General features: G+C 40.7%; 1 protein-coding gene across 3 annotated transcripts in view; it reads right to left on the bottom strand.

Annotated features, from left to right (window-relative positions):
• Hdac8 (histone deacetylase 8) overlaps nucleotides 1-20,467 on the bottom strand; it is a 208,230-nt gene extending 187,763 nt beyond the window's left edge. For 2 of the 3 annotated variants that reach the window (XM_060375393.1, XM_021662855.2), the window contains exons 1-4: nucleotides 19,995-20,467; nucleotides 19,430-19,482; nucleotides 14,996-15,126; nucleotides 13,071-13,212 (exon numbers count right to left, since the gene is read on the bottom strand). In XM_060375393.1, the coding sequence (XP_060231376.1) occupies nucleotides 13,071-13,212; nucleotides 14,996-15,126; nucleotides 19,430-19,482; nucleotides 19,995-20,219 (551 nt within the window). In that variant the 5' untranslated portion in view covers nucleotides 20,220-20,467. The remainder of the gene's footprint in view (nucleotides 1-13,070; nucleotides 13,213-14,995; nucleotides 15,127-19,429; nucleotides 19,483-19,994) is intronic. The other variant, XM_060375392.1, reaches the window with a different exon arrangement.
• Nucleotides 20,468-22,830: the final 2,363 nt, after the last annotated feature.

Genomic DNA, 22,830 nt, shown 5'->3' with positions numbered 1-22,830 from the left:
AATGGAAAGGGTTTTCTGGATAGTGAACACACTGAGAGGATTATATTGACAGAAAGAGTCTCCACTTTTTCTTTTCAGGGAGCAGCTTAAGGCCAAGGTGAAGAGATGCAGGATCTGATAAAAAAAATCTGCTCCAAGATGCTGTCCAAAACTTTGGCTTTATAGAAGGCCTTGATGTGAACTCACAGAGCTCCTTTGCTGGTAAATTCTTAATATCAAGGCTGCTAAACTGTCACTGTTGTTAATTATAGGATGGCTCTTAGTACACTGTTGGGTTATAGCTTTATTTGCTTCAAAGGTATGAGTCGGATTCTAGCAGAATGAGAGGTTGGTTGAAAAGGGAATTCTCTGTAGTGTTAGGCCTACAGTAGGAGAGTAGAGAGTTGCTGGTAGCCAAGTCCTGAAACAAAACTCTGATATGGGTAGTACAATAGTCAAATTTCAGCCAGAGGTGGTAGATACACAAAGGGGAAATGTCAGTGCCTAGGCCTTATTTCAGCTACACAAACAGTTTGACCTACTGGATCAATGACCGAGAGGTCGGCAGCAATGCCCTGAGCAGAATCCAGTATAGACATGATAAACGACTTTTAGCAAATACTTATTATATGCCAGGATCTTTGATGTTCTTTAATAAAATTATCCCATTTAATCCTTATAGCTCTATCAAGTGGGTAATACCTGTAATTTATCAGTGAGGACATGGAGGCACAGAGAGGTAGTGATTGACGGCACTAACACTTAATGAAGCTCAGGTGGGCTAAACCTTCTTAGGTGCACTGTTCAGAATTGATGGGACTTGGATTTGCCATGACACGGTGTCTTCTCCAGTTATATAAGGGCTACAAAAACATCCTTCATCCACTGGAGGAACTGGAGCTAGGATAGAGGAAAGTGCCATAGCAACGTTCCTGCCTTGGTGGTGAGATGACGTGGCTGCGTTGGAATCCAGATCTCCTCTTCGTACAGTTATCTACACCTTGGTAAGGCTAGCGCTGAGGGGGGAGTGGGTGGAGAAGGACACTGGCTGCTATAGTAACAGCTTCTGCTGTGTAAAGCTCTCCAGGGAACTGAAACTGTAGTACAGTCACTTTCATTCACTCCGTGTGATGTGTAAAAAGATGGGGCTACTGGGACTCCAGCTCTTGCAGTTTGAAATTAACTAGATAGTAAATATGAGCCAGAAGTCTCACTCTAAACATCCCTGTAGAGCTGGCCAAACCACATACCACAAAGCCTTCTGGCTCTTTCATTTACTGCCCCCAAGTGGAACAGTTAGGAAACAACAACATCCAGCACAATCAGCTGGACGATGATCTCTTCTTCCTAGAAGGGAAGAAGCAAAGATGCTCTGTGTGGCCAGGTGGAAGAAAAATGCAGCTGGGCTAGAGATACGGGTTTTACAGGCACTGTAACAACAGGATGAAGGAAGGCAATGCAAGCTGGGATGCAGAACCAGAGAAAGACACATCAGAGAGGTGAAAGGATGAGGAGGACTGTACTCCAATGTCAACTAGAGGAATCCAGGAAGTTGAGTCACTGTCCTGTGCCAGGCTCTAATAATCCTTCAGACTTGTTTACATTAGGCTGAGTTCTGTTCTAAGAAAATCTGAATGTGACAAAGTGACTTCCTAATGAACGGACATTGAAAGAATCCAGTGATTTAATGAAGAGGTCCATGAGCAAATGAAATAGGAAGACAAGAGTGACTTTGTGCAGAAGGAGGAAGCTTGGCAGGCCTTTCCCTTTGCTAGCAGGCAACCTCCAGACACATTTGTGATTGTAGCCCAGGCCCAGGTAGGTCCTGAACTGCTGCCTCAGTCTCCCAAATAACTGGTTTGTGCCAGCAGGGGCGACTTTCCCTTGCAAAATTAGCGTTGTTCAACTATGCAATTCTGATATACATGAAGTCCTTCACAAGTTTCTTGTGTTTCTACCTCATCATCTGTCATTGTCCACTTCCACAACAGCCCCCAGTAATACTGAGCTGTATGTGGTTCCCCCACTTTTTTGGGTGCTGCTTCACGTTTATTTTATGTTGATTTTCATATCATATTTTAAGCTGCCAGGTCTCTGTAATGCTGCTGTGGCTTTCTGACCTCCCTTTCTCTACCTCTGTAGCTGTCTGGCCCAGCCCCTTTCACCCTTTGAATGTTGTCACCTAACCTCCTTACTGATCTTCACTTCTCTACAGTCCTTCTCAACCGTTTTCTCATTATTGTGCCTGGCTCCTACTCAAGGAGCCCTTTAACATAGCTTTTCTCAATCACCTCCTCCTGCCATGAAATTTTAATATTATAGATACACTGTTCATCAGTTTCTGTACTGAGTCCCTTCAGAGGCCTATAAAAATTATTATAACATTTAAAATTATTTCACCTTCAGTAATGGGTTTTTGCTCCCCTGGAGCACCGTCACTTTTATGGCAAATGTGTGCAAAGCAGGATCAAACATGGCTGCTCCAATGTGTCTTTCTGAGGCCCATTTTCACCCCTGGTTTCTATGATGAAAGTCATTCTTGAGACCTTTCCTATCTCTCTGACTATTCCTTTTCAAATCTTATCATAGACTTTACTTCCTCCACCAGTCTGACTGTGTCTCTCTTTCTCTCTCTGTGGGCATGCATGTGCATGGGTGTGTTTCAGGGACAGAGTCCAAGTCCTTAGCCATGGTAATCATGTGCTCTACCCTGAGATAAACCTCAGTTTCTAACTTCCCTGTAATAATTGCCATTCTACAAAGCTCATTATTTGCTTCATCACTTACTATTTTATGCATTCTTTCCAGGAGACTTGGTTTAGTTCCTTTGTTTTAATAAGTACCCATGATGCCATTTAAATCCAAGGCTATCATTTCGTTGAAGATGATTCCCCTTAACTCCAGCCTCTTGCTGTTATAACTATGGTCAATAGACTAGTGATTGGCAGTATCATTGTGAGTTTCTGTCAGTATAGATTCCCAGGTTCCATCCCAGACCTCTTGAACCAGAGTTTGCACTTTAACAAGCTCCCAATATATCCTGTGTGCATACTAAAGATGGAGAAGCCCAGGGCTGCATGGTGGGCTGTACTAGCTCTCTGGCAGATACCATCAATGAGCTATAAACACATTCATCCTCATGTGCACGTCCTGATTCCCCATAATTCAACAGATGCAGTCATCTGCACACAAAGTCCTTACTACTCACCTCTTCTATGTCATTTATGTATATGTCACGTTCCTATCTTTCTACTACTAGATGGCCCTGGACTGTAGCTCCTCTTTTATGCTAATTAATTACCGTGACAAGCCCTAACAGATCTTCCTGCTAATCGCCTCTGTCCCCTGGAATTATCTGCCAAGTACAGTTAAAGTCTTGTATCTAAGATATAACTATGACAGAGATGCTTAATCTTGGCTGAATTCCTTTCCATAACTCTTCAGTGTCTGAACTAGGGGTCTTACCCTGGGATTCAGAACAGATTTTAGGAAACTTTTTGAAACTACGAGGAAAAGTTTGGTTGTGTAGAAATTTTTTTTTGAGACAGGGACTCACTCTATAGATCAGGCTGGCCTCGAACTCACTGAGATCCACCTGCCTCTGCTTCCCAATTGCTGGAATTTAAAGGTGTGCCACCACCGCCCGGCATAACATTCTCTAAGGACAAAGAAACAGCTTTCTTTGGGTTTTCTGAGAGGTTCAAGGACAAAGAGTTCAGAACCACTGAAAATATGGCCAAGCTTGACAAAGTACGAGCTATTTAGTTTGGCATATAAAGACCATCCCGATTCTTATCTCTGGCCACATATCTATAGGAGTCCACACTTCAGGTTTAATAAGAGGCTCGGCAGTCCCCTTGATGCTTACCTCTCTGTGCCTCTGCACACTGTTCCTGAAATAATCCTACTAAGTGGCAGCGCCGGATTTACAGCTCAGTCTTACTTCAGAGTGCACAGTCATTCCATTCTACAGTGGCATGGCATTTTGTATTATGACTTAGTACTTAAATTTGCCCCTGACCTCCACCCAAAACAAGTTTCATGCAATTCTCTAACATAGATCTCACGTATATAAATCATATATATCACTGTTGCAGTCCACTAAGTTGTTAAAATGCCCCATTACTGAGTTACTGCCATCAGTATCTAAAATGTTGCACTCGTCTTTTGCTGATACAGGGATTCCTCATTATCAAGCAGCTATTATCTTAGCCCTGGCAGTTAACAGGTTCTGGGATTTCCTAGGAATGCAAAAGCTATGAAATTGTTTGCTAGTGAACTGACCACTTATTATCAGTCTCAACTCAAGTAACCTCCTTAATTATACACTAACACCTAGCCCGTCCTTCCATTTGTTTTAAATCTCCTAGATCATCAGATATATCACCTAGCAACTCAATTCCATTTGATTACAGGGTAAAGTTACACAAGTCATGTATAAAATGCAGGATATCATGAAGTGAGCACACAAAATTAAAAATATCAATATGGTAAGCTAGTCCACAATTGAAAAGGAAGAAAATGAGGAATGAAAATAAATAAGTGACTTTTAAGTATGCTCCAGAAGAGACTGCTGTGAATACTGATCTGATTAAAATAAAGCTTGCAGGAAAAGAGATAATCCTTGACTGTCCTGCCCAAAATCAGCTCTTAAAAATCACGCTGCAAGAATCTCACAGGAATTCAACACACCACTTTGAAATACCATGCAATTTTGTTAAAAAAAAAAAAATAGACCCTAGGCAAAATATACCAATCCTTGGCATGTTGCTTGTTTGTTGGGGGAAGTAGTACAGAGTTTTACTCAGGACTCAATTTTATGAAACAAGACAAAACAAACATAATTTCATAGTTTCTCATCATTCATACTAGCATCCTAATCAGACTCTGCTCATTCAGTATGCACTCCAAAATCTTCCACCTTAAAAAAAAAAAAAAACGATTTGTATTTATTTTATGCATGTGGGTGTTTTGACTGCATGTGCATACATATGTGGCTGGAGCCAGTGGAGTTCAGAAGAGGACATCGTATTTCCTGTAACTGGAATTGTAGACAGTTTTGAGCCACCATGCGGGTGCTAGGAACTGAACCTGAGTCCTCTGCAAGAAAAACAAGTATACTCTTGTTGAGCCATCTTTCCAGCCCCTACTCCCCCTTTTTAAAGATACAGCCTCACTATGTAGCTCAGGCTGGTTTCATACTAACGATCCTCTTGCCTCTGCCTCCAAAATTCTGGGATTATAGAATGCCATGTTTTAGTACCTCTTTAAAATGGATTTACTAAGTGATCATTTGTCCAATATTACTTCCCTTGACTAATAAGAACCTGTATGCTTGTTTCCTTAGCATATGACATATAGCAAGAGCTTAATGTTTGTTAAATGAACGATCACAATAGTATCTTCTGCTTCTAATCCCATCAGCATGCTAAAGTACTACCAAATTTTTCAATAAGTCCTCACCAACACCAGGGAAAATGAGAAAGCAAACTCTGACTCCTTTCTTGTTATATACCACCTTGTATATTATTAGAACCATACACACATATATTTTATATTAGTTTAAAACTTTACCTCATGCATGTGTATATAAAATATATACCCAAACCATACTTGCAAAGCCAGGTATTTTGTCACATTTTAAGATCTTTTCAGTTGTATAAAAAATTTACAATTTTATGAATGCATGTATATTATAGCTACCTGTCCTTAAAAAAAAAAAAAAAAAAAAAAAACATTATATGAAAGAGCATTTTTCCTAGTTGCACAATCATCCTATGCACCATTTTTTTTGTTTGGTTGGTTATTTTTCTGTCTGTTTGTTTGTTATGTAGTCCTGGCTATCCTGGAACTAATTGTGAAGACCAGCCTCAAACTCACAGTGATTGGCCTACTCTGTGCTGGGCTTTAAAGTGTGTGGTACCACACCTGGCTCTCACCACCACTTTTAATGGTTATATAATATCCCAGAGACAGAGAGAGAGGATACTACCTAAATAATAGTAGAATAAATGGTTATTCTACTATTTTTGAATGTTTAGATATATCTCCTGTTGACTTTGAAGGTGTTATAAGTGAGAATGTATCATCCACCCAGTTCTTTTTCTTTGGATCAGTTAATTTCCTTAGAATAGATTATCAAGCATCATCTCAAATTTGGCAGGAAGAAAAAATATATTTCAGTTTCTCTATGTGAATGTGATGCTAAATGTTTTGTTTTTTACCATTTGTTGTATATTTGTGTCTTTTTATCTATTTATGAAAGGTTCAATGTTAAACTAAATAGACTAAAGAGCTTAACTCCTGGTTATATCTACTTTATTTTTTTGCCTCTTTTTAGTTTGGTACACTTCAGCTACAATAACAATTATCATCTCACTAAAACAGTTTTATAAACTAGAGAAAAAATACTTTTTTTTTTTTTAAATCATGAGCTAGGTGTGGTAGAACATGCCTGTAGTTGCAGCACTTGAAAAGCAGAAGTAGAAGGATCACTTCCAGGTCGGAGCCAGCCTGGTCAGGACAGTGAGTTCCATGCCAGCCAGGGCCACAAAGTGAGATGATGTCTCAAAACCAACAAAACTCATGAGCAACTCTGCCACGGTAAGATGACCAGTGTACTCATTCCCACTGTTTTCCGCATGTGTATGATAAAATAATTACAATGTATATACAATTTTAAATCCCATTTTCAAAACACATAATAATTTTGAAATGCCCTGTAACTTTCATAATTACATATAATAGCATAAGGGCTTGCGATTTATGTAGGTCAGTGGTAGAGTATAGGAAGCAATGCATGCCTTGGGTCTAGTCTTTACAAAAGGATGCACACAGAGAGACAAAGCAAAAACTCATAGCATACATAATATTTCATAGAGTAAATTCACTATTCCTTTATTCTCTTATTGCTAGATGTTCATATTTTGTTTTTGCATTCTTTTAAACACAGGCTTAAAAAAGGCTTTCTGTGTTGGGTCTGCAACACTGGAGACAGAAGGCTTTGCACTTGCATGTTCTACCACTGACCTATATCCCCAGCACCATGTTGGATTTCTGTGTGGTTGGTTGGTTGATTAGTTTTCCAAGATTGGGTTTTTCTGTGTAGATCAGGCTGGCCTCAAACTCAGAAATCCACCTACCTCTAGGATTAAAGGCATGTGCCACCACTGCCTGGCTGCACTAAGTTGTTTTAATCTGCATTTTTTTTTGATTAGTAATGGACATGTTCTCATATCTTCTAATTGCAGTTACAACCTCTTGTAAACTGTTCATATTCTTTATTCCTTTTAATACATTATAATGAATACATGCCTTAAATAATACAGGCTTATCACACTTTTTTATATTTATGTCACATGGGCTTTGTCAATCTGTGTTTATCTTTTATTTTTAAAGTGGCTTAAAAACTTGTATGTTATATTGGCTTTTATATTTTCTACTGCCAGATTTGATCTTTTCCTTTGAGACAATTTCCTATTACTTCCTAAACATAGAAAACTATTCCTTGTTAGAAGCTTGATAAATATTCATTCGTCCCAGTTTTATAACTTGCTGTTTTTATATTTAATTCTGTAATCCAACTGCCACTCATTTTAGTTTATTACAGGAGATGAGAATATAAATGTTACAATCTGTCACAACATGATTTAAAGAACAGCCCTTTCCATTCTTATCTCGCACCCCTTTTTAAAATCACTTTCTCCAGTACAAATTCGATCTAAGAAATTATTGCTCCACGTATGGTATGTTCACTTGTAATCTTGGCACTCAAGAGCCTGAGGCAGGATGATCATAAGTTTTAGGGCAGCATTGGCTATACAGTGAGAGTGCATCTCGAAAAAAAAATATTGTTTGTGTCATGCCAGCAATATAAATTAGGTTTATAAGTACATACTGATCTTCATTATGTTCTGCGTGAAGTCTTAAATAATAATTGTACATTTTGTCTTAATATTCTTCATTCTTCCATATATGGTTAGGCACTGGTCACAAGTATAAGAACAAAGTAGAAACTGCTGCATCTTGCACAGCTTTAGTTGCTTTCCACTTTGACTTATTGAGGCAGTGTCTTCTAAACCCAGAGCTGACTGATTTTGGCTAGCCAAAGCTATCCAGTTTGCCCTGGGAATCCCTGGTGCCTCTGCATCTTTAGTGCTGGCATTACCAGAAGCCACCATATCCACCCAGCTTCTACCTGGGTTCTGTGTTCTGAAGATGTGCTGTTCTCATGCACAGCAAGCTCATTACCTGCTGAGCCATATCTCCAGCCCCCTTTTTCATCTTTAATTTTATATCTGTGACCACCATACTGCTTCTCAGGTATGCATTCCTACCAGTCCAGGCTTTATTCAAAATAGAACACAGTCTCTGTAAAATGTCTTAAAGCTTCCCTTACCCTTCAAATAATGGAGAAACTATATCCATAAGAGAGTGTGAGGAGATGGAAGGAAAGAGTGAAGAATAGCCCTTAAAAATTACCTTTTCTTAACATTTATGGAGGCATACTTAAAATTTGAAAGTAATCATTTGGTGAGGGAAAATATCGGCATAGGTTTACTAACTAGTAAAGAGATTCCAGTAGAAATGCTTCTTTGAAATCAAAATAAAGTATATCGTCCAATGTATGAATACAGTATTACACCGTGTACCCAGACAAGACTGATCACCTTAGATGTACATATAGAGTTTATAGCTTATAAAGATGAAACAAAGGTTGGGAATATAACTCAGTGATAGAACACTTGCTTGGTATGTAGGAGGCCCCAGGTTCAATTTCCAGCACTGAAACTTTTGGGGCTGAGCATGTTGCTCTGTCAGGGAAGTATTTCCATCTCATACAGGAAGCCCTGGGCTTAACCCTTTGCATCGCATAAACCAGAAATGGCAGTACATCCCTGTCATCCTAGGACTTGGATGGAGAGGGACGAAGATCAGGATTTCAAGGTCATTCTTGACTACACAGTGAGCTTAAAGCCAGAAAATGAAAATAAGATACATGTCAAAAAAAAAAAAAAAAAAAAAGAGGCCATAACAGTTGACTTCCAGCAGGTGGCACTTGACCCACGGCAAAGAATGGAGGAAAAGCAACTTGCTCAATGGATACCAAGGGAATGCCACTAAACTCCCAGGAGTCTAACAGTAAAAGTCTCCTCCACAAAGCTGTAACTGCAAAAATTGAAGGCAGAAGGCAGAAGTAGTCTGTAAGGCATCAGCCCCAATGACGGTTTGTTCAACTGTCTGTGTAGGCAAAGGATTAATGCTCCCTCCCTTCCTAGGTTCTTGACTGAACTATGAGTTGACATTAAAAAATGACTAATAGGAGGAAAATTATTTTATTCACTTTCACATACGAACTTTATTATTAATGAGGCCGAATAAAACCAGATGATTGAATACAGCACAGCATCCTGAACTACTGAATAGGGAGTTCCTGGGGGATGGTAGAGACAAATGACAGGGAGCTAAGGAGAGAGAAAACACATGGCAAGTAATAAAAATGCCTTGGAGCCTCTCTCTCTTCCTCCTAGATACTGTTGCTAAGTGCCCTATCCCCTTGAGAAAAGTCCTGGATCTTGTGTACCAACTGACTCACTGGACTTGGCCAGCTTGCCTATGTTCACAAAAAAAAAAAAAAAAAAAAAAGAAGAAAAGGAGAGAGGAATTCATTCACGGCTCAGCCTAACCAGGAAGGCATCTAACCTGTACTTTCACACTCTCTTAAACTGAGACAGAATTGGTCTCTTAGAGGGACATACTCTCTTATACCACTGTTTTCATAATTCTAGTCTGATATTTTAGTAGCATTAGTCCCTTTTCATTCTATCAATCTTTTGCAGGATTTTCAAAAATCACTCTTATTTAACTTTCAAATGCAGTAATTTGCTATATCACCCCCAAAATATCAATTTCTTGGTGGCAGGATTAGGTTATTTCCTCAGAGCAGAGTTCTAAGAATACTGTTATTGGGTCAACAAGTATGGACATATTTCTCACTTTCAATACTACAAAAGTTTTCAAGAAGTTAGTTCCAACAGAATCCTGTCAGCACCTGAATACTTTCAAATAAAGATTTTTTTTTCAATTGGGTAAGGGAAATATACTTTGTTTCAATTTCCCTATTTCCAATTACTAAAGATACGTAACATATACTTGACGTACAGTGTTCAGTCAATGCTGTTTTAAGGAATAAATGGGCTCTATGAATCTGAATGTATCTGGGAGGTATAAACAGATAGTGTGATTACAGGGAAGAGAACGGGACATAGAAACTTGCCAGGCAGCTTAGGGCAGGGACCCCCGAAGCAGCAGTTCCAGGAATGTCCAAATGCTCTAAGGGAGCTCTGGTTTCTTATCTCCTCCCAAATGAGAGCCCTTGCCTACATGTGGGTGTAAGCAGAACTCCAGTCCAGACACTTAGAGCATCTGGTGAACAGCCCTGGGACTGGATCTCTGGATTTCCATCATGGAAATCGCTCCTACCCAGTCCCCAATTTCAGCGTTATCTCCTAAATGATGCCAGAGTTACATCTCCAGAGCAAAACTGCTATATCTGGAGGAGATAAGAGACCAGAATCTAAGTGTTATCTCTGGCTCTGGGTGGAGACCTAACAGTCGGAGCTACGCAAAACCGAAGAGTTAATCTAGCAAGGCTGGGAGCCCACCTAAAGGCATGCTAAATAGATGGAACAATTATGCCCTTAATTAGAGGATGTACTTTTCCTTCCCACAAGCCTCTCCTCCCCTCCCCCCACCCATGCAGTGCAGTGGCTTCCGGAGTCTTGGCTGGGTTAAGCCTGCTTGCTTTTCTGAATGACTTAGAGAAGTATAATCAATTAAAATCAGTCTCTCTGTCTTTCCCTCTTTCCCCCCACCCAGTACTGGCCATAGCCTAGGCATGCGGCATGCTGCTTCAATAGGTACTCTCTGGGCTTTCTCATTCTTTTTCTCTGAAGTTATTCCTAGCATTCCCTCCCTCCCTCCCCCACCACACACACACACACAACTCTCAACCCTTCATTTCTGCCACGTGGTGGCCTACAAAAGGTATGATTTTTCTTTCTTCCTCTTTTTCAACCTTCCTGGTAGCTACCAAGATTTACAACTTGCTTGCCCTAAGGATTCCCTTTTAAACACTAATAAAATTTTCATTATGTTTGAGCTTCCCGCTGAGTCTATTTTTGTTTTATTTTCTGAGGACAGGGTTTCTCTGTGTAGCCTTGGCTGTCGGGGACTCACTTTGTAGACCAGGCTGGCTTCAAACTCACAGCGATCTGTCTGCCTCTACCTCCCTGAGTGCTGGGATTACAAGGGTGTGTCACCACATCTGGCTGAGTCAATCTTTTAGTTTGTTATTTTATGTTGTTTTATTGTGACATAATCTCACTAGGCAGCCCTAGCAGGCCTAGGACTAAGAGATCTGCCTGTCTCTATCTCCTGAGAGCTAGGATTAAGAGTATGTGCCACTATGCCTAGACTGAGTTTATTCTTAAATTCCTTAATGGGACTAAAAGCACAAGAGGACTAAAAGCACAAGAGGAGACGCCATTTTGCCTGGTAACATGTGCCACTCCAGGTAGGGCTCCCCAAAATTTCCAGGAACAATAACAGCTAAGAGCCTACCTTCATGTGAGTTTATAAACTTGTAGCCCCTCTTAAGAAAGGCTCTAGGGGAATTCAGGCCTGAATTAGGTCAGTCCCCAGAAAGTCTGTCATTTACATTCACCAAAAGTCTGTCCGTTTCTAGACAAAAGCAGCTGCAAGTTGAGCTAAACAGTTAATGATAGGTGAGTACCCTCACATCTCCATGCACCCAGCCAGCCATGACCGATGCCACTACAATATACGGCCTTCATCAGAAAAAGTGTGAAGAAGTGACAAGGTCTGAAACTGACCCAAGCCCCAGCAAGCTTTCTGAAGCGAACAGAAACTTGAGAAAGGACAGCACACTTGCCAGAGCAAGGTTCCTCAGTAACAGCACATGGCCAGAGGACAGAGAATCTTGCTCTACTCCTTTCATTCTTCAGCTTTAATAAAAAAAGATCGTGGTCTAATTTTGAACTTTAAAAAGTAGAACAAAAACCAACAAAAGCAGGCTCTTTTCTTTCTTTAAGCGCACATAAAATCATTCCCCAAATACCAGTTTTCTATTGCCTCGGTAGTAGATTCTAGTTATTTAGTTTTACAAGGGCTCCTTTGATCAGGGGACCTGTCCACTTGGAAAAGAAGGCCGTACTAGTATATAAATTTACATATGCTAAAATTGTGCTGCTTTTCATTCTGAAAGAATCAAAAGCTGTTTTCTTTTTACATCAATAGATTCAGTGGTAAAATCCCCCTTTTGTAACAAGTATTAAGTACTAGTAACACAGCAAATGATGGAGAAAAGGCCTTGTAGATCTTGACAGACAGAGTAGGAAGTTACACACACAAGCAAAACTCTTAACAGGCCTTTCCTAAGTAAACAGCACCTATGAAGAGCCACTTTTTCTTTGGAAAGAGAGGATACCCGTGATATCGTTTGCCCTGGGTATACTAGGGTAAGACTCCTTGATTGTTTCAGCCTTTTGTTCTTCGTCTGTTCTCATCGACTATCTACTTATTAAAAAACTGCTTTCTTAAATAAAAAAACTGTCTTACTTCTGTCAAGTGTTAGCTCTGAAATGCACCTTTCTCCAGACTTCCATGATTAAATTCTCCCTACTGCCATTCTATTTGTCTTATATATTACATATAATTCATATTGTTCTCTAATTATTCCAATTCTGTTTCTGTTTCTAGAACCAAGTCCCTGGACAGGGAATTTCCAGGGAATCTGTAGTTGTCTACTTATATCCTTTTCCCTATCCATTTAATGATAAAGAAACGGGCCCACGTTTGCAGGAAAACTAGGCATACAACCCAGATGCCTTGATTGAATGTTTTCCACTATCTTAGTTCATCTGTCTTTATTTGCATCTTTTCAGAACACCTTATAAAATGCTAGACACATACAAGATTCCCAAAAGCATCAGTGTAACAAGCACAGAAGTCTCTATAACTGGAAGATTGACCGAGGAAAGGGTTAGAAAGCAGAAAGGCCATTTCCTTACTTCTTTGCATGATGCCACCCTCCAGACCAGTTAATTGCTATTTTACACTTCCCGTCCATCAGGCACTGGGCAGCTGTGATTGTAGCTCCTCCTATAGCTGCTGCATAGTCAAATATCCCTTCTGTGGCTGGGCAGTCATAACCTGGGGGGGGCAAAACCCAGAAAAGTTTGTTAAAGATTATCTGGAGAAAGAAGAATAGGTTGAGGTATCTATGACAAGAACATGGCCCACTAAGAAGCTTCCGAACTAAAAATCAGCTCCAACGCTGCCAGATATAGCTTCAGGGTTAGAGAGGGAAGACTTGAAAGTGTTAGAGTTAGAACAGATACAGCGTAGCCAGGTGTGGTGGCACACATCTGTAATCCCAGCACTCGGGGAGGCAGAGGCAGCTAGATCTCTGTGAGTTTGAGGCCAGCCTGCTCTACAAAGCGAGTCCAAGACAGCCAGGGCTACACAGTGAAACGCTGTCTTGGAAAAAAGGGAAAAAGGAAGGATAAAGCCTTCAAGATGAACTTCTCCTATTCCACCAGCAGTTCAATCGAGGCCTGAGAGGTGATATATGTTGCCAGTGGTCACATAGAGGCAGTGCTGGAACCAATGTCTTGATTTCCAATCTAGCGTTTTTCTATGAACCCACTAGAACAGGGAATGCCTAACCTTTGATATCACGGTATGTCACTGTCACCATTTGTAACTATCCTGGAAGGTTGATTGCCCATGAGCTACAAGTTGGACACACCTGCTCTAGACTATGCTCTTGACAAGTTACTGAGGGTTTTTCCCCTAATGAATGTGTTAATGAAGGATAAAGTAAGAAACTTAGCCAGAATATAAATATGCATGGTTACACACAACTTTAATCCCAATATCTGGAAGGCAGAGGCAGACAAGTTCCAGGCCATCAAGGGCTACAAATTATTTGAGACCCCACCTCAAAAAAAATAAAAATACCCAAACCAAATAAATCTATACTTAAAATACATGATTATAGCCAGCTATACTGGCATTTATATAGCCAGAGTAGACCTAAGTGCTGCCATTAGAATCTCTCCTTCAGGCTCATCATTTGGTTCTATTCAACTCATGAAGTGTACACAATATGACTAAACCATAGGATTAAAATGAAAAAGCTGGGGCTAGGGATATAGCTAAGGCAGAGTGCCTGGCCAGCATGTACAAGGCCCTCGTTCTACCCTCAATAACATAGACACAGGCACATGCATACACACAAACACATACACCAGTTACATTATTTTTTAGTTAAAAAATATTGGGCTGGAGAGATAGCCCACCACTTAAGAGATTTAGTTCTCTTCCAGAGGACCTGGGTTCAATTCCCAGAATCCACATGGCAGCTCACAACTGTTTATAACTTCAGCTCCAAGGGATCTAAGGTCTTTTCTGAACTTCATTGGCACTGCATGTATGTGTTGCACACACATACACTCAGGCACACATGCATACACATATTTTTTTTTTAAAGGATTGTCTTCGAAAAGAAAAGAAAACAGTATTTTGTATTTTGGGTTAGGGAGGTAGCTCAGTCGGTAAAATGTCTGCCACACAAGTGTGAGGGCTTGAATTCAGATTCCTAGCACCCATGTAAAAGCTGCCACAGGAGGCATGAAGAGCCAGCACTGGAGGAATGGAGACAGGTAGATTTTGGGAGATCATTGGCCAGCCAACCTAGTCAAAATGGTGAGGTGCAAGTTCAACAAGAGACTTTATCTCAAAACATAAGGTGGGGAGTGATTAAAGAAGCCACCGGTGTTGACCTTTGGTTCCACATGTCTACCAGCAGACACACGTACACCACTGCACATAAACATATATGCATACACATAGAAAAAGAGACACAAGTTAAATAACAGAACTATAGGTGGGGGTCTGCCCATCTTCCATTGTTGCCAGAAAATCACCATACCTAATCCATACTCTATGGAATCCGGATGGTCCTCATCACCTTCTTGGCTAACCTTCTGGAGATGTTGCAAATAGCCATCAGTGTGGAAGGTGGCCATGTCCTCCATGGAGGCCACTTTGGGCTTTACTATCCTAATAACAACAGAGTGAACAGAGAGAAGTGTGTCAGACCCAGAGTATACCAGGTGCTAAAAACAGCAGCCAACATTCTGAACAGAAAAGACAACTCTCAGCTTCTGGCTCCAGTAGCTGAAGTCATAAACACACTCTGTCCCTCCATTGCACTCTTCCATCTTCACTTCCTCCATCTATGATATTGACTCCACTAGTAAGAGGCAAGAGGACAGATGTTTTTTTGTTTTTCCTTTAAGTTTTTAGGCAGGGGAGCATAACTAAATAACTATGTTTAACTCAAACAGGTAGCTGTGGACCAAGGTCCCTGGTTTAGCCACACAAAGCTTAACTAACCCAGGACCAGCAGGATGGCTCAGTGGATAAAGGCCCCTGCCACAAAACCTGACAACCCGATTTTAATCTCTGGGGCCCATATTGGGGAGGAGAGAACCGTGCCCTCTGATCTCCACGTGTGCTCTGTGACACACACATCCCTCTAAATAAATAAATAAATAAATAAAATTAAAAAAATTAAAGAACTCTCAGGCTGGAGAGATGACTCAGGGTATAAGAGAACTTGCTGCTCTTGAAGAGCACTGGGGTTCAGTTCCCAGCACCCGCATGGTGACCTACAACCATACATAACTTCAGTTCCAGATCTGACCCCCCTCATCAGACCTCCATAGGTATCATACACACACATGCAGGCAAACAACAATACATATAAAATAAGTAAATATAAAACTATATTTTTAAAAGACTGAAACATAAACTTCACTCTGTGAGTTACGTCTCTCATGACAAACCAGCAAAGCTATTTACACTTGAATCAGTTGTTACCCAGACTGGGTAATCCTTTCAGTTAGATGTTTAGTTACTTGTGTTAGTATTGGTGCTAAGCCTTGGGGCCCCATCCCTGTTACATCTTTAACAGGCAGCTTGGTTATCGCACAGTTATAATTTGGAGCCAGAGAACTGGATTCCTTTCCTATCTCTATACTTCCTGGTTCTGTAACTTCAGGTAAGCTGACTACTCTCTTGTACTGCAGCTTTCTCGTTTATAAAATGAGTCAACTTAGTGAACTTAGGTGGAGTTGAAATGATAACATCTACAAAACTTTTTGGACAACTGTTATCAATATTAGTGAGAAAAGCAGGGAAGTTAGATTGGGGATGTAGCTCAGTTACACAATATCTACATGTGCAAGGTCCTATGGTTAATTCCCAACACTGCAATTCAAAGAAAGAAAGAAATAATAAACCAAAACCAAAACCAAACAACAACAACAAAACAATATAAAGGCAACATGTTATATATGGCAGCAAATGCTTGTAATCATAGCACTGAGAGTTAGCAAGATCATGAGAGTAAGGCCAGCCTGGGCTACATAACAAGCTCAGAATAAATTGGGCTCTATAAGACCCTGTCTCTAAAATAAAAGAGGGATTGTATGGTCATGTATGCATGGGGGTTTACAAATCTGTAGATGTGCAGGAGCTACATGTCCTTTCTATAACTCTCTCCCATATTCACTTGAGACAGAGTCTCTCACTGAATCTGAATGTGGAGTTAGACTGGCAATTAGCAAGCCCCAGCAATCATTCTGAGTCTTGTTTACCCCTGCCAAAACAATGGGGTTACAGGTAAAAGCCAGCAGGTAAATGCATTTGCAGACAAAAAAACAGCCTTTCCTGTGGATTCTAGGGACGTGAACTTGGATCCCAGTGCTTGTACAGCAAGTGCTCTTACTTTCTATGCCATCTCCCCAGTGTCCTCTAATATAAAATGTTTCTAGGGACTGGAGAGATGGCTCAAAGGTTAAGAGCACTGGCTGTTCTTCCAAAGGCACTGAGTTCAATTCCCAGCAAACACATGGTAGTTCATAACCATCTATAATGAGATCTAGTGCCCTCTTTTGACCTGCTGGCTTACATGCAGGCAGAATACTGAATAAATGATAAATCTTTAAAAAGTTCCTATTACTTGGTCTCTTACATCTATCTCCCAGGGGAAGGGTAGGTGAAGCAAATGGCTAGAACGTCTCACTCAATGCCTCACAGTAAGTGAAAAAAGGAATGAATGAAATAGGTTACATGGGATTTCTGGTCTCTAACCTGCTGATTTCCCATTTTCTCTTCTGGATTCTGCTGCAGTTGTATTCTCTAACCCTTGCTGCTGAACAGGCAGTCAACACACTAGCAGAGTGGCATTTTTTTTTTCCTTAGAAAGCCAGAGCCCAAGTCTCACCCTAGGCCAACTGAACCACAATTTGTATGTATTCTAACAAAAACATATTTCTTTTTTTTAATTTTTTATTTAACTTTTATTAATTACACTTTATTCCTTTTGTATCCCCCCATAAGCCCCTCCCTCCTCCCCTCCCGGTCCCACCTTCCCCCCCTTTCTGCATGCATGTCTCTATTTCTTAACAAGATGATTGCCCATTAAAATAGAAGGAGAACTGTTCTAATCATAGAAAGGTAGCATGTATGTTTTCTGAATGGGAATACAACCATGAGTTTATTATGAATTAGTACAGGTAAGATATTTAGGCAACTAGTATAACTAAGGTGTTTAGAATCCTGCGTTTTGACCTCAAAAGTTAATATACAGACAAAAATCAAAGAGTCCTGCTTTATATTCAAGTACAGGTCTATACCATGAGAGGTGAAAAAGCTGTCCATTAAAATGAAATTTCAGAGCTCAGCAGCGGCAGGCACTTGTTGGCAATCCTGACACCCCGAGTTTAATCCCCAGGTGGTGGAAGGAGAGAAGCAATTCCTGAAAGTTGTCTTCTGACCTCCACGTGTGTACTGTGGCACTTGACCACCCCTTCACGCACCCACGCCCCATCCAAAGAAAGAAATGCAACATAGTGTTTAAAATAAACCTTTCAAGGATCCCGGTGTAATGGCTCGTGCCTTTCACCCCAGCACTCAGGATGCAGAGGCATGGAGCGAGCTCTGTAAAATCAAGGCCAGCCTGGTCTCCCATAGTGAGTTCCGGGACAGTCTGGGCTAACGTGGAGAAGCCCGGTCTCAATTTTTTTTTTTCACAAACTACTGGATTATGTTTCGCAGCCTCTCTGAATGTTCTCTCTTATAACACCCTCCCATGTATTTCGTTACACCCTAAAACGAAATACTGACAGCCAGCACCTCCTTAAAGGAATGAGTCTTGCTCTGACATCTTGTTTGCAGTAAAATATTTTGAAGTGTTAATTTTTGTGTGTGGGAGCCTAGGCTTCATGCATATTAGGCAAATGTTCTACACACTGAATATATAATATCCTAAACCCCTTTAAAATTTTTATTTTGAGACAGGTTCTGGCTAAGTTACTAGCCTGGCTATGAAGTTGTGCTGTTCCTGCCTCAGTCTTCCAAAGGCCTATAATTAAAAACCCACACCACTGTGCTTAGAAAACTGTTAAAATACTTTACAGAAAGGGAAATAGTTATACTGACAAACACAGGAGTTAAGCAATGGTAGCAAAACAATCCTAGGTAGGTCTAGTGTAGCACACCCTTTGAGCACAGTACCTGGGAGGCAGAGGCAGGTGGCTCTTAATACGTTCAAGGCCAGCCTCGTTGACATAACAGTTCCTAGACACTCAGACCTACACAGTGAGACCCTGTCTCAAAACAACAAAACATTCCCAAGGAACGGATACAATAAAAATAGCCAGCTATTCAAGGAGAAAACCTGAAAATCTATTACATTACTTTCTGTGAGGAAAATGAAGCATTGGGTGATGTAGCCAGTCACCCCGTTGGTTAGTCAAGAGAAAAACCTGATTTGACATGTGCCAGGTCCAGAATAGTTGCATTTATGACATTAAATACAATATTGGCAATCAATAGGAAACTTGGTTTTGAAGCGTGTAGTTAGCTCTTTCTTGAGTTCTGGTCTCAACAAATACCAGGTTAAAGTCTACTAGTGATGGGAGTGGGGTAACAGATCCAAAAGTCTCAAATTCAACCCATATTCTCAAATTTAGCTTTCGAAAACACACAAAACACAACCCAAACCAAATATAAAACAAAAGCTGAACATTTCCCTGCTAAACTGCCCCAGGAATCTAGCATCAACATCCCATTTCTAATGGCTCTTAACTGCTTTGTTTGCCTTTCCCATGTGTTCGAAATCCCAAAACTTTTCCTGAGTTACAAACGTATATTAAACACTATGAACACTCCCACAAAAGTTTTTTGTTTTTTTTTTTAAAGCACCATTTCTCCCTGGTTGATCCCCCCATGAGACAGGGCTATGAACACACCTGGCTTCACAGATAACAATGTTCAGAAAGGTCAATGTACTTACCTCATTTGTTTATGCAGGGCATATGCTTCGATTAGAGAGTGGACCATACTGGCCTGAAATATCAGCATAAAAGAAAGACAGAACAGTCTCTTCAAGATTCAATTTACTGAAATCCCATTAACAACATCCTGCATGAAGAACTACTTTATCTCCCTTCCTTCTGTTAGAAAACACTTCAGACAATACAAACAAAGTCTCAAAGTCGCCAAGATTTTAAGCTACCCAGCCTTAGTACCACAAGTGATGGTATACGCTCTTCTAACAGTTTGTGGTCCAGGACTTCAATGATTCCCCTCTTACAAACTCCACTGGCTTCTCCACCCGTCCTTCCCCTCCCCCGCCGCCCCGCCTCCACCCAAGCGTTGGATGCCCCGCTGCGCTCCCCAAAGGTAATGAAGCACTTGTTTCGGTTTCAGCTTGGCGTGACTGACACTGCTAGTTTTTTTTTTTTTTTTTCTGAAGGTATCCCTCACTTCAGTTTTCCCTGGTTCTTAACGTACTCCCTTCCACACCCTCCCACCTCCATCTCCCCGAAACCGTGGTCTTTCATCCGGACCTCTCTTACCCGTTTGGGGACCTTGGCGAGGGAGTCGCATATGTTGACATACTCGGGACTGTAAATATAAACCGGGGGTAGAAAATGTCCACTATCGGCGGGTTCCTCTGGCATCTCCATCTCCCACTTCCAACCGTCGCCGAGCCAAAGTCTGGAGACAACAGTTTTCGGACTCAGCCTGAGCTCCGGTTCCTGCTCCTCTGTACGGCCCCAGTGGTGCTCCCTGGTCAACATTCCCTCTTATTTAGTTCACCAGAGACAGTTTCCCTGGTACCTCGTCCAACTGCGGAGATAGATGCGCCCTCCCAGAACAAATCCCTTCTTTTAATGACTACAGGGTAAAGAAACAAAACAAAACCAACCAAACAAAAAATGGGGGACATGAAATATATAAAAGCCCAAATAGTTTCCAACTGGGATCGATTTTCTCACGGCACAGGTAACACTGTCAAAGCCAGCCTTGTTGCCCTACGGGGCCATTTGAAATGAGGTCAGACAAGCTTCAGAGCATTCTGGGAGATGTAGTTTTATGGGAGTATGGTAGCGGAAGCATCACAGCTAAATAATAAAAGCCGCGATTTCAAATTTTGGCGCTAAAAAGGAGTCTCAACCCTTTAAGTTTTCAAATTGCAAATATCACCATTTAAATGTTGAAATAGAGGTACAGTACTCGTTCAATAGCCACGTAGGACCCACCATCACCTTGTAACATCAGCTGACTACACTAAGGCTTTGAGGAGCTGTGGACCAAATGGTTTGAAATTTTTACAAAGTAAATTTTGTGCTGCAACTTTAGTTTACCACTTTTCAACATTGTCCGTAAGAAATAATAATCTCACCAATAATCCACACTGACAAATCTGATATCAACTTCTTGAAATTGGTGGAGATTGTGGAAATTGTAGGGTAGAATCTAACCAAAGAAGGATCTCAGCTTCCTCCTGGGGCTTTCACGTGATGGAAAGCATAGGCTGTCTCCCAAGGAGTTGGAAAACGCAGCTCCCCCACCCCACCCCTCACACCCACACTTCTTTCATTTGCTTGTGCAGCTGGAAACAATAGTTAGGGCAAATGTGTTAGGTTTGCTGTTCAGGGTGTTAGTGTGTCCTCAGGCAGTGTTATAATTTCCACTAGAAGTTTTGGGTTTCTGGATGCCTCCGTGATCTGAGCCTAGCCTGTCTGTTCCCAGGCCCCCAACACTCACAGCATCCTGAACTGACCTACCGAGGCCTCTGAGAAAATCCCACAACTGTAACTTCTTTAAAACTCTAGCTTGCTTTAAACATTTGTTTTGTGGTAGCACTTAGGTAATTATCTTACTGACTCCTTTCAACAGTTCCATAAGGAAGCTGTAATATGCCCGTTGCAGATGTACTTTGAAGAGCAAAAAACATTCTCCATCATACACTGAAGTAGGAAAACAATCCACAATTAGGCCAATCTAACACCCAAAATCGAAATTATTTATTTATTTATTTATTTATTTATTTATTTTACTAAATGAATTTGATTCTTCCAGATTGACTTTGTGCTCCTCAATACTTAATATTCTTGAAACCGTGGCATGTGTGTACGAGCTTGCAGGTGTGTGTGTGTGTGTGTGTGTGTGTGTGTGTGTGATGCATTTGTTCTCCAACTAGAATAGAATCAGTTATGCTTCGTTTGTATTTTTCCATAGGATTTAGTTCTAAAGCATTGTACTCATTCAGTTACTCAGGTAATTCTATAAACTAAGTGTACACTCACTCTAGCTATGGATTCAAAGACACAGTGCACTCTCAAGGAATCTGCATTATTATAGAGAAAATAAGGCAACTGAATTTGAAACCATATCAATATAATAATGATAATGAATGTACAGTGCTTAGCTTACTCAATAAAGTAAGCATTAAGCACTTAATATTGAATATTCAATAAATGGGTAAGTAAAATTCATAGTAGCATTTGAGATTATCTTAGAGGATTACAATATTGTGCTTGGTGAGGATGGTAGGGCATGCTGACTGGAAGAAGCAGCTTACGTAAAAACAAACAAACAAACAAAAAAACACAAAGAACGGTGACAGGCAAGATTGCTCAGTGGGTAAATATACTTGCTGCTAAGCTTGATGACCTGAGTTCAGTCTCTGAATCCCATATGGTAGACAAACAATGCCTACAAGTTGTCTTCTGACCTCTACATGCATGCACCATTGCACAGGAACACCCAGACACATCCAAAACACACATAAAATAATAAACATAAAAATTTAAATACAAAGAATGTTGGTATAATGTTTTTTTTAATGTATACACCTTACCCTTGGTCATTCAAATACTGATTTCTCCCCCACCCCACCCTCAACTCTCTGGTTTCAATCCGGATATTGCATTGTGATACTCATTCTAAGCATCCTGTCTCAACTCTTGTGTAAACAGGAGCAAAATAAAGCAACTAGACGCAATGTTGAGCAGGGAGGAGCCAGAGGACAGGAAAGAGGGGAAGAGCCAGAAGGCTGGAGAGGAGTGGGAGGAGAAGGAGGAGAATGGGGGAGAGGAGAGCCAGGAGAGCAGAGCTGGAGGAGAGATCTTGGAGGACATGGAGCATGAACCAGACCTAAGATTTCACAAAAAGCAAGTACAATGTGGAAAATCTAAACGTTAGGAAACTGAGTGCTTGGAGGTCTAGGAGGGAGTAAATATTGCCCAACATTGTGTTCTAGGTTAACTAAAAACCCAGTCTCTGTGTGGTGATTTGGTTATACAGCTGTTTAAGATTAACAGTAAGCTTTACTAGAAGATACACTAATAGTAAATATTAAAAACCCCTACAACAAAAGAAGAATGCTGAACGTGGTAGCACATG

The sequence above is a fragment of the Meriones unguiculatus genome, chromosome X (assembly GCF_030254825.1).
Source record: "Meriones unguiculatus strain TT.TT164.6M chromosome X, Bangor_MerUng_6.1, whole genome shotgun sequence".
Taxonomy (NCBI): domain Eukaryota; kingdom Metazoa; phylum Chordata; class Mammalia; order Rodentia; family Muridae; genus Meriones; species Meriones unguiculatus.
Note: the sequence above shows the minus strand (reverse complement) of the source record. Positions and strands in the feature narration are given on the sequence as shown.